Source organism: Etheostoma cragini, chromosome 6 (genome assembly GCF_013103735.1).
Source record: "Etheostoma cragini isolate CJK2018 chromosome 6, CSU_Ecrag_1.0, whole genome shotgun sequence".
Classification (NCBI taxonomy): Eukaryota; Metazoa; Chordata; class Actinopteri; order Perciformes; family Percidae; genus Etheostoma; species Etheostoma cragini.
Genome location: NC_048412.1, coordinates 3,677,433 through 3,691,778, shown reverse-complemented (window position 1 = coordinate 3,691,778; position 14,346 = coordinate 3,677,433). Strand labels below are relative to the sequence as shown.

The following is a 14,346-nucleotide window of genomic DNA, read 5'->3' as shown; positions in this document are numbered from 1 at the left end:
CCCCCCCCCCCCCCCCCCCCCCCCGTAACAAATTAATTACATTTTGACAAAGCTAAAAGAGCGCTGGAGCATAATTAGCTTTCTCATGTCAAAAAGGTCAGAAACAATCCTACAGTTACTTTCCACCATTGCATAATATATGAAGTGGCCTGATATTTCCCATGCAGCTTCTGTACAATAAAGTGTAATAGCAAAGAAAGAAAAATCAACAAAAAGTACAGTGCAACACAGGGAGCTTTGTGGTGTGAAGTCTCTTGCTTTTCTTAGGTCAAGTGTGTAATGTTTGCTAAGTAAGCGACCAGCTAAAGGCACTCCCAATGTGCCAGCCACGCCTGCCTCGCCTGCTTTGTTTGCTCGTCCTGTGACAGGAAATCCCTTTCCTTCCCTCTTCCTCCCCCTGTTAATCTTCCTCTCACACACTGTCTTGTGCTGATTTGTCTTCCTTGGTGGGTAGAGCATTAGGCTCCCGCTGGCTTGGTGATTCCTGCTGTGACCACCCGTACACTGCATAATATGCATATGCCGTCTCTCCCACCAACACTTAGACAACATTCAAACAAACCTAAAATATAACAACTTACTGTAATTAGATGGAATTCACTTGCTGGCAAGCTCAGTCTAATGTGAATGAATCGAATGAAAGGTGAGATGAATCCCTCCTCACACTTCAAATTGCTACATCTCCTGTGTGAAGACTGTGGAATGAACTATCCTCAGGCTGTACGTCCACCACATTGTACTCTTAACAAACTGTTTCTCTCTCTCGCACACACACACACACACGCCTCATTCTGCCCTCTAGCCCTCTCCGTATTAACCAGTAACCTCTGTCACTACCCAATGTGAGTCGAGTGCAGATTTGAGTCGCGTATGCTCAGATTTAAATGGTTCACGGCAAAACGTGTCATACTTAAATCTGTGAAATCCATAAAATAATAAACTTTTCTCATTACAAACATTAACAGAAGATGGGAATCATTTCAAAAACGTTTTAGCTATATATTGTTGATTGCTAACGTTAGCTCAAAACGGGATGAGACGACCTACGTTGTGTTTGGTTGCTAGCCTGTAGCTAAGCTAGCGGTCATTTCAAAAACGTTTTAGCTACATATTATTGATTGCTAACGTTAGCTCAAAACACTATTCAAGTAACAACTTTCGTTGAGTTTGATTGCTAGCTTGTAGCTAAGCTAGCAGTCATTTCAAAAACGTTTTAGCTAAATTGTTGATTGCTAACGTTAGCTCAAAACGCCCTTCACAGAGCTGGCAACTTTTCCAAAAACCTTGGAGTGAGATTTGGGGGGGCCAACCTATATTTTGTTGCGTAGAAAGACATTTCTTTGGCTCTTTCAGCATCATTATCCTTCAGGGTTTAAATTAGTATTTGTTATGTATGGGGGGATGGGGGGCTCTTTTGAAATATACTGTATACACCATTAAATGGCACTTTCTGGAGAGTTTTGTGCAAAAAAATCGAGAAATCAAGTCTTACATGATATGTTCTTATATGATATACATGATATGATCTAATGTGCAAAACTGTGGGGTTAAGAGCCTTTTTATTGTTGTAGTATCAACAGGTATTAGGGCATTTAGCATTTACAGTGAGGAAAATAAGTATTTGAAGACCCTGCTATTTGGCTAGTTCTCCCACTTAGAAATCACTGAGGGGTCTGAAATTGTCATCGTAGGTGCATGTCCACTGTGAGAGACATAATCTAAAAAAAAAATCCAGAAATCACAATGTATGATTTAATAACGATTTATTTGTATGATACAGCTGCAAATAAGTATTTGAACACCTGAGAAAATCAATGTTAATATTTGGTACAGTAGCCTTTCCAGATGTCAAACGTTTCCAGTAGTTATTCACCAGGTTTGCACACACTGCAGAAGGGATTTTGGCCCAGTCCTCCACACAGATCTTCTCTAGATTAGTCAGGTTTCTGGGTTGTTGCTGAAAAACAAGGAGTTTGAGATCCCTACAAAGATTCTCTATTGGGTTTAGGTCTGGAGACTGGCTAGGCCACGCCAGAACCTTGATATGCTTCTTCCAGAGCCACTCCTTGGTTATCCTGGCTGTGTGCTTCGGGTCATTGTCATATTGGAAGATCCAGTCTCGACCCATCTTCAATGCTCTAACTGAGGGAAGGAGGTTGTTCCCCAAAATCATGCAATACATGGCCCCGGTCATCCTCTCCTTAATACAGTGCAGTCGCCCTGTCCCATGTGCAGAAACCCCCCCCCCCCCCCCAAAGCACGATGCTACCACCCCCATGCTTTGCTGTAGGGATGGTGTGGGATGGTACTCATCATTCTTCTTCCTCCAAACACGGTTAGTGGAATAGAAAAATTGAAAAATTCTATTTTGGTCTCATCTGACCACATGACTTTCTCCCATGACTCCTCTGGATCATCCAAATGGTCATTGGCAAACTTAAGACGGGTCTTGACATGTGCTGGTTTAAGCAGGGGAACCTTCCGTGCCATGCATGTTTTTAAACCATGAAGTCTTAGTGTGTTACCAACAGTAACCTTGGAAACGGTGGTCCCAGCTCTTTTCAGGTCATTGACCAGCTCCTCCCGTTTAGTTCTGGGCGGATTTCTTCCTTTCTTAGGATCATTCAGACCCCACGAGGTGAGAGCTTGCATGGAGCCCCAGTCCGAGGGCAGTCATGTTTAGCTTCTTCCATTTTCTAATGATTGCTTCAACAGTGGACCTTTTTTCACCAAGCTGCTTGGACATTTCCCCGTAGCCCTTTCCAGCCTTGTGGAGGTGGTCAATTTAGTCTCTAGTGCCTTTGGAAGGCTCTTTGGTCTTGGCCATGTTAGTAGTTGGATTATAACTGATCGTATGGGATGGACAGGTGTCTTTATGCAACTAATGACCTCAAACAGGTGCATCTAATTTAGGATAATAAATGGAGTGGAGGTGGACAATTTGAAGGCAGACTAACAGGTCTTTTAGGGTCAGAATTGTAGCTGATAGACAAGTGTTTAAATACTTATTTGCAGCTGTATCATACAAATAAATAGTAAAAAATCATACATTGTGATTTCTGTTCATAATTCTTTTTTTTAGATTATGTCTCTCACAGTGAACATGCACCTACGATGACAATTTCAGACCCCTCCATGATTTCTAAGTGGGAGAACTTGCAAAATAGCAGGGTGTTCAAATACTTACTTTCCTCACTGTACATTAATGCTAATCAGTCATCACTTGATCATCCATTGTATTACCTTGTTATGATATAAGAAGTAACCGATACAATGTACCAAACATAATGAGCCACACAAAGAGAGAGTGCAGCATATGCCAGTAGCAACAGCTGTGAAGATTTGGGTCTGTGGTGAACAAATTTCCTTTTCCCATTCTCTCTCTTGACAGCCCCCCCCCCCACACACACACACACACACACACATACACACACACACACACAAACACACACACATACACACGATTTTCAGTGTAGGGACCAGGGACCCAAAGTTAAATTTGGTCTACCAGAGGGATCAACTAAGACCACTGCAATTCTAAAGAATGAAAAATGTAACTGATTTGCATACATTCTAATCCTTTAACCTTTGTGCCAAGGCTCAGTAATGTTTGTCCCTCATCCTCTGTTCCCCACTTACTGTATTTACTTTTTTGGGAAAATAAAGACCATTTGTTCATTTTATGAAACGTTGAATGAATTATTTACAGTTACATTTAGAGGTGCACAGAGGTTAGAGAAGCACATTAGTGGCCCAATGTTTCCCAGTATCTGCCTGCCCTGGTGCTGGCACAAACATCTGGACCAGTCACAGCTGGCCTGGCAACCCAATGGCATAGGTTATGTTTCCAGATTTTGTAATAAGATATACAGTATAATTTTGAGTATTACACAGTGAATGTTTCTGCTATAACTATTTCTACCCATTTCTACATCAGTTTATGCTGGAAACAATTGAAAATATTGAGAGTAAATCACTTTAAATGCACGTGGCACTTATTCATGTGAATCATACAGTAATTCATTTGAATGAATTTATAAACCCCTGGACTTCATTTAGCTCAGATGTGTTTCATCAGATTTCTGCTCATGTTTGTGCACATTCTAAAGGTAACTCTACCCATCTCTGTTGTCATTGCGCCGCTGATATGGTAGTATTTCACTCAGGGCATCGCACCGACACAGAGGCCCATTTGGGTCTCTGGTCTCTGACAAGGTTTAGAGGTGGCTGTACGGTGCTTTTCATCGGAGGACTACGCAGGGATGCAACGTGTCACTGTCCACAGCAGAGCAACTCCACTAAAATAAAATTATGTTGCTACAGAGAGAGTCGACACGAAACGACGGACTGGTCTGTAATACTCAGAGCACATACCTGAATCCGAGAAATCCGCCTGGGATGGCTCGTGAAAAAAAAATTCTCAGTTGGCAACATTTCGAAAATTTCCACAGACAGGGAGCGCTCTTGAACACCCTCACAGTCTCTGAAAGCACAACTAGACGATCATAAGTGGCTCAAGAGTTACATCTATAGATAAACTCATCTTTCAAAAATTTGACCGACCGGGTTGACACTTCAACGTGAGAAATCGGGGGTGTGGCGTGTGAGCGTGTGAAACCAGTCAAATCTGTGTGTCTCACAGCCAATGCGCGAGAGTTGGCAGCCCTGCATTCAAGTGACAACCTTCTTTGTGTTTGATTGCTAGCTTGTTGCTAAGCTAGCATTCATTTCTAAAACGTTTTAGCTATATATTATTGATCGCTAACGTTAGCTCAAAACACCATTCAAGTTACAACATTTGTTGTTTTGGATTGCTGGCTTGTTGCTAAACTAGCTGTCATTTCAAAAACGTTTAGCTATCTATGATTGTTTGCTAACGTTAGCTCAAAACGCCTTCCAACTGACAGCCTTAGTTGTGTTTGATGCTAACTTGTAGCCCCCCGTGAACCAACTTGGTTAATTAGGCCCATTTTTACTGTGTTGACTTTACAGAAGTCTCTCATTAGCATCTTGTATGCTACTTGTCGCTAAGTTACGCATGCGCGACTTAAATCTGCACTCGACTTAGATTGGCCGTGAGAGCCTCCATGTTGGCTCAGCATCAGCAGCGCAGCAGGCCAGTTACACTCTCCCCTATAAAGCTTGACAAGGTTATTGATTTTAGTTTAGTGAACAGAGCACAGCTAGACTGATGGATGACGCCATCTGTCTGATCATGAATTACCACAGCGCCGTAGTCATCTCTTACACAATACTGTCAGCCCACCACACTCTCTCTCTGTCTGTCTGTTTCACAATTGAGGATGGAGTCTATGACTGCACACCCACCCACACACACAAATACACACTTGTTACCTTGCTGCGATATCAGTCCCCTAGGATTCCCATCATCGAGCCGCCCCTCTGCTCCCCCACCTCCTCCTCCTAATCCTGTTTACCTCTCTGATTCATTGCAAGCAGCACACACACACACACACACACACACACACACACACACACACACGCACACACACACTCATTGGAGTCTTCAGACTTGGAGTCGAGGTGAGCAGGAGATAAAGACAGACTTTGAAAAAGAGTATGTGGTGTGGTGATTTTTAATTTAAAATTACCCAGAAATCCACTGGGCTTTAAGTATTTATTAGGCTTGTAGGGAGACGATGAGTTGTGTAATGCATTAAAGAGGGAACGACACAAGGGGTTTTACTTTTAAAGTGGGCTATTAGGTGGAATTATGTTGTGTGATGATCAGATTATTCAAAACCAATTGAAAATGGGCAGTAGGTAAGTTTTTTTGGCCATTTATTCACCTCTACTGTGTGCTTAGAAGCGAGGAAGGGACTTTTGTAATTCTTTTCTTCAGACTATGGATCTTGTGGCAGTGCACCCAGCGCCACGAGGGGACAGAAAGGGGGCTTTGCTCCCTCAGTTGTAATTTCTACCCACTTGTTTCAACATCATACATCTATAAAATGTACAAACACAACAAAATCATGTCTTTGAACTACAAACAACAGTGTAATCCCATGTGTGGTGATATATGTGTGGCTGCATTATCAGTTTGAGCAAGCTAGATTTGGACATGAGTGATGGAGAATCAGAGAGAGAGAGAGAGAGAGAGAGAGAGAGAGAGAGAGAGAATGTGTGTGTGTGTGTTTGTGTGTGTGTGTGTGTGTGTGCTCGATCTATAACGTTAATGAAAGCCTAAAGCTCATAAAGTGACTTTTATATAGTTACTTTGTCAAGTCGTACTTATTGTTTAATAAATGAATACAATTACATAGCCACATATTCGAGTGCTGACCCTGTTGCAGCAGCTTGTGTAAAGTTTGGGTAAATTAATTGATTTTATCATACTTTGTGAAAAGAAATTACCCCCTCGCAATTTTTACCTGCCCTCTTAGTCAATTTAACCAGGCGCCGGGCCTGTGTGGCAGTAGTTACCAAACATTCAGTCACAGGTTAGTGTGATAGTGTGTATTCCTGTCATGTTTAGAAATGTTGACAAAGACTCCAAATTAGACCCTAATTATACTCCAAAGTGAGATGCAACTGTGGGATTCTGTCATTTATGTTCTAGGACTTCACATTCAGAATACAGTTGCAAGTGCAAATTGTAAAACACAAATTCAGATTATTTGTTCTGCAAGTTCTCGCAACGTATTCTACAAGCTCTCACATTTTTCACCACATTTACCTTCATGCATCTCCAAGTTCCTACTTGGCGGTTACGGTGACATCACAGGTTTTAAATCGCTTTTCTCAGCCAGAGGGCCACAGGGGGATTTTTGGCTGAAAATTCGCTGAGAAGCTGAGCTCTGTTCCTGGGGGGCTACCTTCAAATCTAATCAGATTCCCATCAGCCTCAGCTGTAATTTGTGTGTAGTTCTAATTTATAAATGCTAGCATGATAACATGCTAAACTAAGATGTTGATCATGTTGTTCAACATGCTAAACATTGGCACATTAACATTGTCGTTGTGAGTATGTTAGCATGCTTACATTAGCATTTAGCTCAAAGCACCGCGGTGCCAAAGTACAGTCTCACAGAACATAGCTTGAAACAAGTTCTAATCAGCCAATCGGATGCAAACTGGGGCGGGCCTTTGCCAAAACACAAGAGTTTAGTGTGGTCTCCTTGGTAAAGCTAAAGCGGCCCAAAAAAATGGAGGCAAAGTTTATCAAACTTCGCACATGTAGAAGCCGCTTTAGGGCATGAAAAGAAGATGAGAAAAAGGGTGGAGATGGGAATATATATATATAATATATACTCAATACTATTTCAAAAGCACTTTAATTCCTTTCCCCAAATACTATAAAATTGAATAGTACACGCCAAAATTAATGAAAGTAGAGATTTGGACTTGCCAAAGAGCGTTGTGTGGAATCAGTCATGTTATTTTGTGTTATTAAAATGAACATTGATATATGAAAACGGGTCAATTTGACAAATCAGCATGGCACACATGGCCTTGTTCTAGAGTTTAAAGTATATATCAAAACCTAAAAGTATTGAAGTTTCAATAAACATACATGAATCAACTAAAATCAACATGGACCAAATCATAAATGTAGTTGTTCATTGTATTTGTTGTTGTTTTTGATGTTTTTAATTTTGATGACAAAATATCTAGATTCATTGTAAGATTATGATATTATTGCAATATGTCACACTGCATTGACTCTAAATTTATGGTTGGAAGAAGGAAAAATGAATCCAAAACTTTTTACTTCTTAAACATTATGACTTTTATGGTTATGTAATATAAGAAGGAAGAGCACATATTAAAACGTTATACTGTAACATTTTCAAGTTTCAGCCTGAGGATTCTTTTTCACTTTGAGCCCTGTAAATTACATAAATATCATACGGAGGCAGTCCAGGGCAGATTCCTGAAGACCTTGGAGGTCTTGATGAAGTGGATTTTAGTTGTTTTTGAGCTGCCAACATGCAGAAATGTGGTTAAGCAATGCAAGTGTTCCAAACAATCTATTTCTTTTCATGTAAGTTTAATATAAAACCAAAATACCTGAAGTACACAACAGTTGTGTAGCTGGGATGTGAGATCTTGAAGTTCAGTGTCAGACCTGCTTCTCCTATTTCAAACTCCTATTTAGCACCTGTGATAAAGCACCCCTGAGGATGACACCCTGTTATACTGCTTGTCTCATTAAAAGGAAGGTTACCAAACTTTACCATCATCATTTCATCTGGCGTTCCTTTGTGTGCTTCCCTGTGGTTTCTAGGGCCAACATAAAGATCAGAGGGCTATTACAGCTGCTCAAAGAATAGATTTTGGTCTCTGCTTAATGACTTGAAGAGTATGCTATAATGACAGCTCCTTCCCCTCAGTGGTGGTTTAGTATTTTCCCTTAGGATGTCTAGTAACGTGCCCCGAGAAAACGCTAGACAACCTCTGGATTGTGTGATAGTGATCAGTGTTTGGAGACCAGGAGATTTAATTTTCACTCCATTCATTCTGGTAGCCTTTGACCACAGTGCTGTTATCTCATCGTCAACAGTATCAGATGTTGACTGCCCGTCTTATCTCAGGAATAGACCGCTGGACCTGAGAATTTACTCTCTCCTCATTGTATTGTTTTTATCTAGTGTCGATGTCCTCTTTCCCTTGTTTTTACTTTTTCTTTTTTCCTCCCTAATTCTCATCACGGCATATACCCTCTCTCCTTTCTCTCTATCCTCCCTCTCTCTCACATAATGCTTTTTCAAGGGATAAATACTTGGAGCGTCTTGGCTGCTTCTATACTGATTGAGTTTCTTTCTTTAGGTTATCATCATTCACATTCCACCCCCACCGCACACTTTCATTTCTTTGTAAACTTTGTCCGCCCACAGCCACCCGTATGTTTATGACCTAAAATTAAATTTCCTCTCGGCAATAATTTTCCAATCATGTGGGGGAAGTAGCCCGGCGTATTCTTGAAACACTTAAAGTGAATGGATCCTGTTTCTCCTTCCATCACTTAAACACTAATTATGCATTCATGTTGAGAGTTGGCTACGAAAAAGATGCCCATATTGCCCCAGAATCTCATTATAAAAGCCATTTTTTGGAGGGCATCATTTCTCCAGAACGTCCCTAGCTTGAGGGATGGCAGTGTCACCCCAACACTTTAGTCTAGACCGAAATACCTTAAGAGCTATTGGATGGATTGCCATGAAACTACATACACACATTTGCGGTGTCCAAAGGATAAAGCCCTGCTGAATTAAATTATCTTTAACTTTCCATCTAGCGCCGTCATCAGGTCAAAATTGTAATTTGTCCAATACTTTGCTTTCTAACCAAATACCTGCAAATGCCCAATGCCATTGCCATCAGCCTTAGCTTTAGTGCTAATTAGGAAACGTTAGCATTATAGCATGATTATATTTTGATTGGGAACCTGGTAAATATTTTACCTGCCAACCATCCGCATCTTAGCATTGTTGTTGTTGGCCTGTTAGCATGCTGACGTTAGCCTATAAGTGAAGCCTCACAGAGCCACTGGCATGACCATAGGCTCTTAGTTTTGTTGATTTAAAGCTCTGAAACTTTAATCTTGTCCATATTACCAACTTCTACCAACACGCTACAATGCACGCTACATTACCGGCCTTCTATTCCCCCAACTATGTTTATTGGTCATGAGTATGTGTGTCTAAGACACACGATAATCAGCTGTCAGGCGGGGGTCGGTAACTCGAGTCTGTTTGGTTAGTTCCGTGCCGTCGTCCGTTCTGAGCGGTTAGGAGGGGGCGTCGGCCTTCGTTTTGGCCGACCTGACATGCTCAGTCGGAAGGCGGGCACTCCCGGCAGTCGGACTCAAATGACCAATCTGATTGGTGGAGTGAAAAACCAGAACCAAGGAGCGGGATGAGTGTGACTATAGTCTCAAATCTCAAAATCGGACGAAAATGTCTTAAACTGACCTTTGTCAAACTGAAAAGAAGACAGATCCAGCAACTGTGCGGCCTATTTCTTGCTTAAAATGTTTTCAGAAACGCGTTTCAGTGAGTAAAATATGAGATTGTATTCTGAACAAGCCAACATGATAGACTGGCTTTGAATTTCCAAAGAAACCGGATCCATGTGCACGTTCGTCCAATCAGCTACAATACAGATTAGCGCCACCTGCTGTTCTGGAGGCGTTTTATGTCTCGTCGCTGTGGTGCGTTCTGAGGCACTTTTTTTTACCAACTCGGGGGGGCGGATCAGTCCGATTGCCTTTTCTGCCAAGGGTCGGCCGTCTGGTTGGTGTGTCAGGGGCTTAAAGCTGTGTACCAACCAACCTGCATCAGGACCTTTCGTGAGGTGTCGTACATAATGTGAGAATTAACCCTTGTGTGGTATTTGGGTCAAATTGACCAATTTAAAATTGTTACAAGAAGAAAAATGGTACAAGTTACATTTTATCTACCTGAAAATCAGTGGCCTTACCTTATTTTCTGTGATAAACATGTATTTCTGTCTCAATTCTAAAAATCATTCTGGTTATGACCACTCATGTTTTTTCCAAGATAAGAATGATCACAGAGTGGATTTTTAACACGAATTATAACCTTATGACAAAAAAGGAATTACACTTTCATTTTTATTTGTGTTCTAGTAGAGAATGATTGCATTCCCTAGACATAGTGTTTGAAATTGAGATAAAGATAATCATTGTTAAAAGATTGTGAAGTAAAATTTTATTTCAGAGTAGTTTTTAAAACCCCTAATAAGTCACGAGCCAGTTCGACCCAAGGGATACGAGAAGGATATACAAGGGTTAAGAGGATGCTTTTACTGCATGTGAGTGTGTGAGAAATAAAAGTTTGATATCATACTGTAAAACCCTAAAAGCCTCTGTTCCGGAGGATCACACACACACACAAACACACACACACGCACACTAGTGCCCTCGTGCCTTTGAACAGAGCACCAGTGGAACATTCTTTGTGGTTGTCATGGAAATGACAGATGTGCCAGCTGTTGAGAAGACTTCAGGAAGTATTATGGGGTGTTTGGAGTTGTTTGACAAGTAGGGCGTCATCTAATCTTGTGCCTGTTTACGGTTTGTTCCCACAGACCTATCTCCTGGGAATCATAATCTCCATATGTGGAAATGTCCTCATCAGCATTTCACTCAACATCCAGGTAGGAAGCGCTGGAATCCAGCTGTGCGGCAGACGCTCTGCAAACAGCAGGCATTAATGCCTGGAAAGACTCCTTTTTTTTACTCTCGAAGCACTGCTTTGTCCTGACAGTTGGCTCTGTGTGTTCATCAGGATCTTAATGAATGTAGGCAGCTGACAGCACATATAACTTTGTATTTCATAATAAATAAAGCCTTGAAAAGTTTGAATTAAATGTAATAGTTCATGTTTAAACATCAGAAATGTAGTTCAGGCTAATATTGTAATGCAATTGTTAAGTTAAGTAATCAAACTGCAAATTTGTTGCACTTGTTTGTACCTGATTGTAATACTAATGAAGCTCCCTGATGTCTAATTTAGAGAGTAAATGCATTCATTAACAAGCATACACACTCTACAGCCTCTACCAGACAGAGCTTTTAGAGGTTGAGGTATGATCATGTTTTTTTTTCCCCACTGTGTGATTCAGATAATACCAAATAATGTCTGTTGCTAAATTACGCTGTGCTTAGCACATTCAAAGCCCCTTTTGATGCAGGTGCAGAAACTGGGCTTTGTGCCAGCGGCAAACAGGGCGTGTAAGACTGAGCGGGCCTGACAGCATCAACTTAATTTGAAAAAGTGCTAGAAAAGGCTATTAACCATTGCTCATTAGCCGGTGTAAGCTTGCGAAGACAGGATTGTTAATGATTATGAAGACTACATTTGTGTTTGCTTTGTAAAGCTTCCCACTTCATAGATTTGCTTAATTGCTGTCATGCCTCTTCTGAGATGATATGCTCATCAGCAGACAGTGTTATGGCTTGTTTAGGGTTGGGAGACAGCCTCTGTAATGCTGTTTTATCGCTTAAAGTGCATAATATATTTCAAGTGTTATATGTTTGGCTTTCTAAGGCTGTAACATTATCTGTATGGTGTATGTTAGTCTTGTGCAGCTCTCCAGTTATTAGATCTGCTTAATCAGACTGATGCCTCTGGCTCCTGTTCACTCTGTTCCTGATAGAAATATGCCCACGTCCGTCAGTCTCAGCGGGGCTCCAAGCCCTACTACACCTCTGTGATGTGGTGGTGCGGTGTGGTTCTTATGGGCGTCGGGGAACTGGGGAACTTTGCAGCCTATGGCTTTGCACCAGCATCACTCATAGCCCCGCTAGGCTGTGTGTCTGTCATAGGTAAGTACAACCTTTTTCCCCTCATCCTTATCCTTGCATGAAGGCAGGAGAAAGGTTGCTTTCTCTGGGAACAACAGGAAGCATTGCCATGTGAAGTCTGGGTTTTTCTTCTTGCTATATCTTGATATAAACACTCCTCTATGCCAAGCAGGTTTTACTCTTGTGTGTGACATCTGAAAAAACTAACATAAATGCATTATGAACACAGTATTGGAGCTAGTGCAGAACAGATACTGCACATTTCCATAATGCCCATACAAAATCTCAGTGACTATAGATATGGCCACTCCAAAAAAGACTGAAAAAGAGCCATTGATGCAGTTTCAAGTTTTCAGTTTTTCTTCAAACAAATTATTAGTAACAGATGGGCATGTCAAGAACGTGTTTTGTTACTGAAATGTTTTTCTGAGTGAAATTTGACTACAACCGTTTTATTGGGAATTTTGGGAATCAATTTCATATCCGTACATTACCAACATGGATCTTTGGATCCATGGATTTACCATTTCCTGAAAAATATTGGGAGAACAGATCCTTAAAAGATCTGTGTCAAAAATTAGGAATCAAATCTGCTTTTCTGTCCCGTTAATCATCTCATGCCTCCTCATATCACACAACCTCTTGAAAGAGTGCCAACCCCCAGGGTGGAACTCGATAATATACAACAATACAGACATAGATGATCTAAGTATATATTGGGACATCTGTAATATAAGCCTTCCCTAAGCAGGGGTCTTAAAGCTTCTATAGAACTGAATGTGTTCCCATGATGTTGAGAGTTGACAACCAAAAGCTTAAAACTGCAACCTTGCCTATGTTCTTTTTGTGATGGTACTCTTATATGGTTTTAAATGTCAGTGCATCTCCTGGTTTATTTATATGGACAAAACAAAATCTTAACAGCACCATCTTCAAATAACATGACATGGAAATCAAGTGCATTAAGGATGTTCTGTATTTGCAGTAGTAGCAGTATTTTCAGTAGTAGAGCTATTTCCATCCTGAGTCTCTGACGCACAGATTTGCTTTTAAAAAGAAACAGCAAGTCTGTGTGTAGGTGTATGTTTATATCTTCCAATTCCTAGTTTATATCCAGCACTGTACCCGGAAGATGGATGCATACTGTACATTTCCACACTTCAAATAGTAGGGGTAATTAAGGAAGTCCAATTACTTCTGACATTATAAATCCAACAGCCCACTCGAAAATGATGATCTTTACAGCCCACAGTGTGAACTAAAGCTGTTATGAACTGCCATTAGCCAATCAAAACAAAGCCTGCCTGGTTGCTACAGCTAGCAGCTGCTCAGTGCAAACACTCTAGACGCAGGTTAAATATTGAGTAGATTCACTTCTTGCCTCCCCAACCATCACTCACCGCGCCGGAGGTGGCGGTGAGTCATGGATATAAATGACAGCTATTACCCCGACGCTTTAAATGATTTTCCTATAGTCACGTCTCACAAGTGGATGAATGGTTTAAATAAAACCCTGCGTGAAACCACAAATCTCGTTAAGAGGGCGGAACCTCTTGTTCATCGTAGATTTGCGTGGTGTCGTACTTGCTCCAGTGAGCAGTCTCTACCTGTGTGTAAAGCTGACATGATGGCTGATTTTAAAGCCACAACCTTATAAGATAAGAAAACCTTTATTTGTCCCACAGTGGGGAAATGATATTCCCTTATCATTACTATTATAACTATAAAAAACACTAATTGCTAGACACTAGTGTTGCATTGTAGTGGGTATGCATAAAATGCGGCTGGAGTATGTCTTGAAGAATTAATGAAAAGGTGAAAGGAGGGAAGGACGGAAAGGAAGATGCCTGCAGCTGTGACACAGTCTGTCCTCCTCGGAGCTTACAAGTGGAGCTGAGGGGAAAACGTGCTGGTTGTCGTGGTTATCGTGACTCCATTCTAACCTCACGCTGACTCACACTGTAGGCAAATAAGGAAACACACACACAAATGTGTGCATAACTGTAGTGGTGTGTAAAAACACCCAGGTCTAGCAGATTTATTCCACCAGAAGT

The 14,346-nt window shown here is 41.1% G+C and overlaps 1 protein-coding gene and 1 long non-coding RNA gene across 2 annotated transcripts in view; one reads left to right on the top strand and one right to left on the bottom strand.

Moving 5' to 3' along the window:
* Positions 1-14,346, top strand: part of LOC117945972 (NIPA-like protein 2) — a 38,672-nt gene that overhangs the window by 8,393 nt on the left and 15,933 nt on the right. The window contains exons 2-3 of the mRNA XM_034873723.1: positions 11,074-11,142; positions 12,145-12,313. Of these exons, the coding sequence (XP_034729614.1) occupies positions 11,074-11,142; positions 12,145-12,313 (238 nt within the window). The remainder of the gene's footprint in view (positions 1-11,073; positions 11,143-12,144; positions 12,314-14,346) is intronic.
* LOC117945974 overlaps positions 3,978-14,346 on the bottom strand; it is a 22,670-nt gene continuing 12,301 nt past the window's right edge. Inside the window, exons 2-3 of the long non-coding RNA XR_004656936.1 lie at positions 12,927-12,931; positions 3,978-4,082 (exon numbers count right to left, since the gene is read on the bottom strand). This is a non-coding gene — a long non-coding RNA (uncharacterized LOC117945974). The remainder of the gene's footprint in view (positions 4,083-12,926; positions 12,932-14,346) is intronic.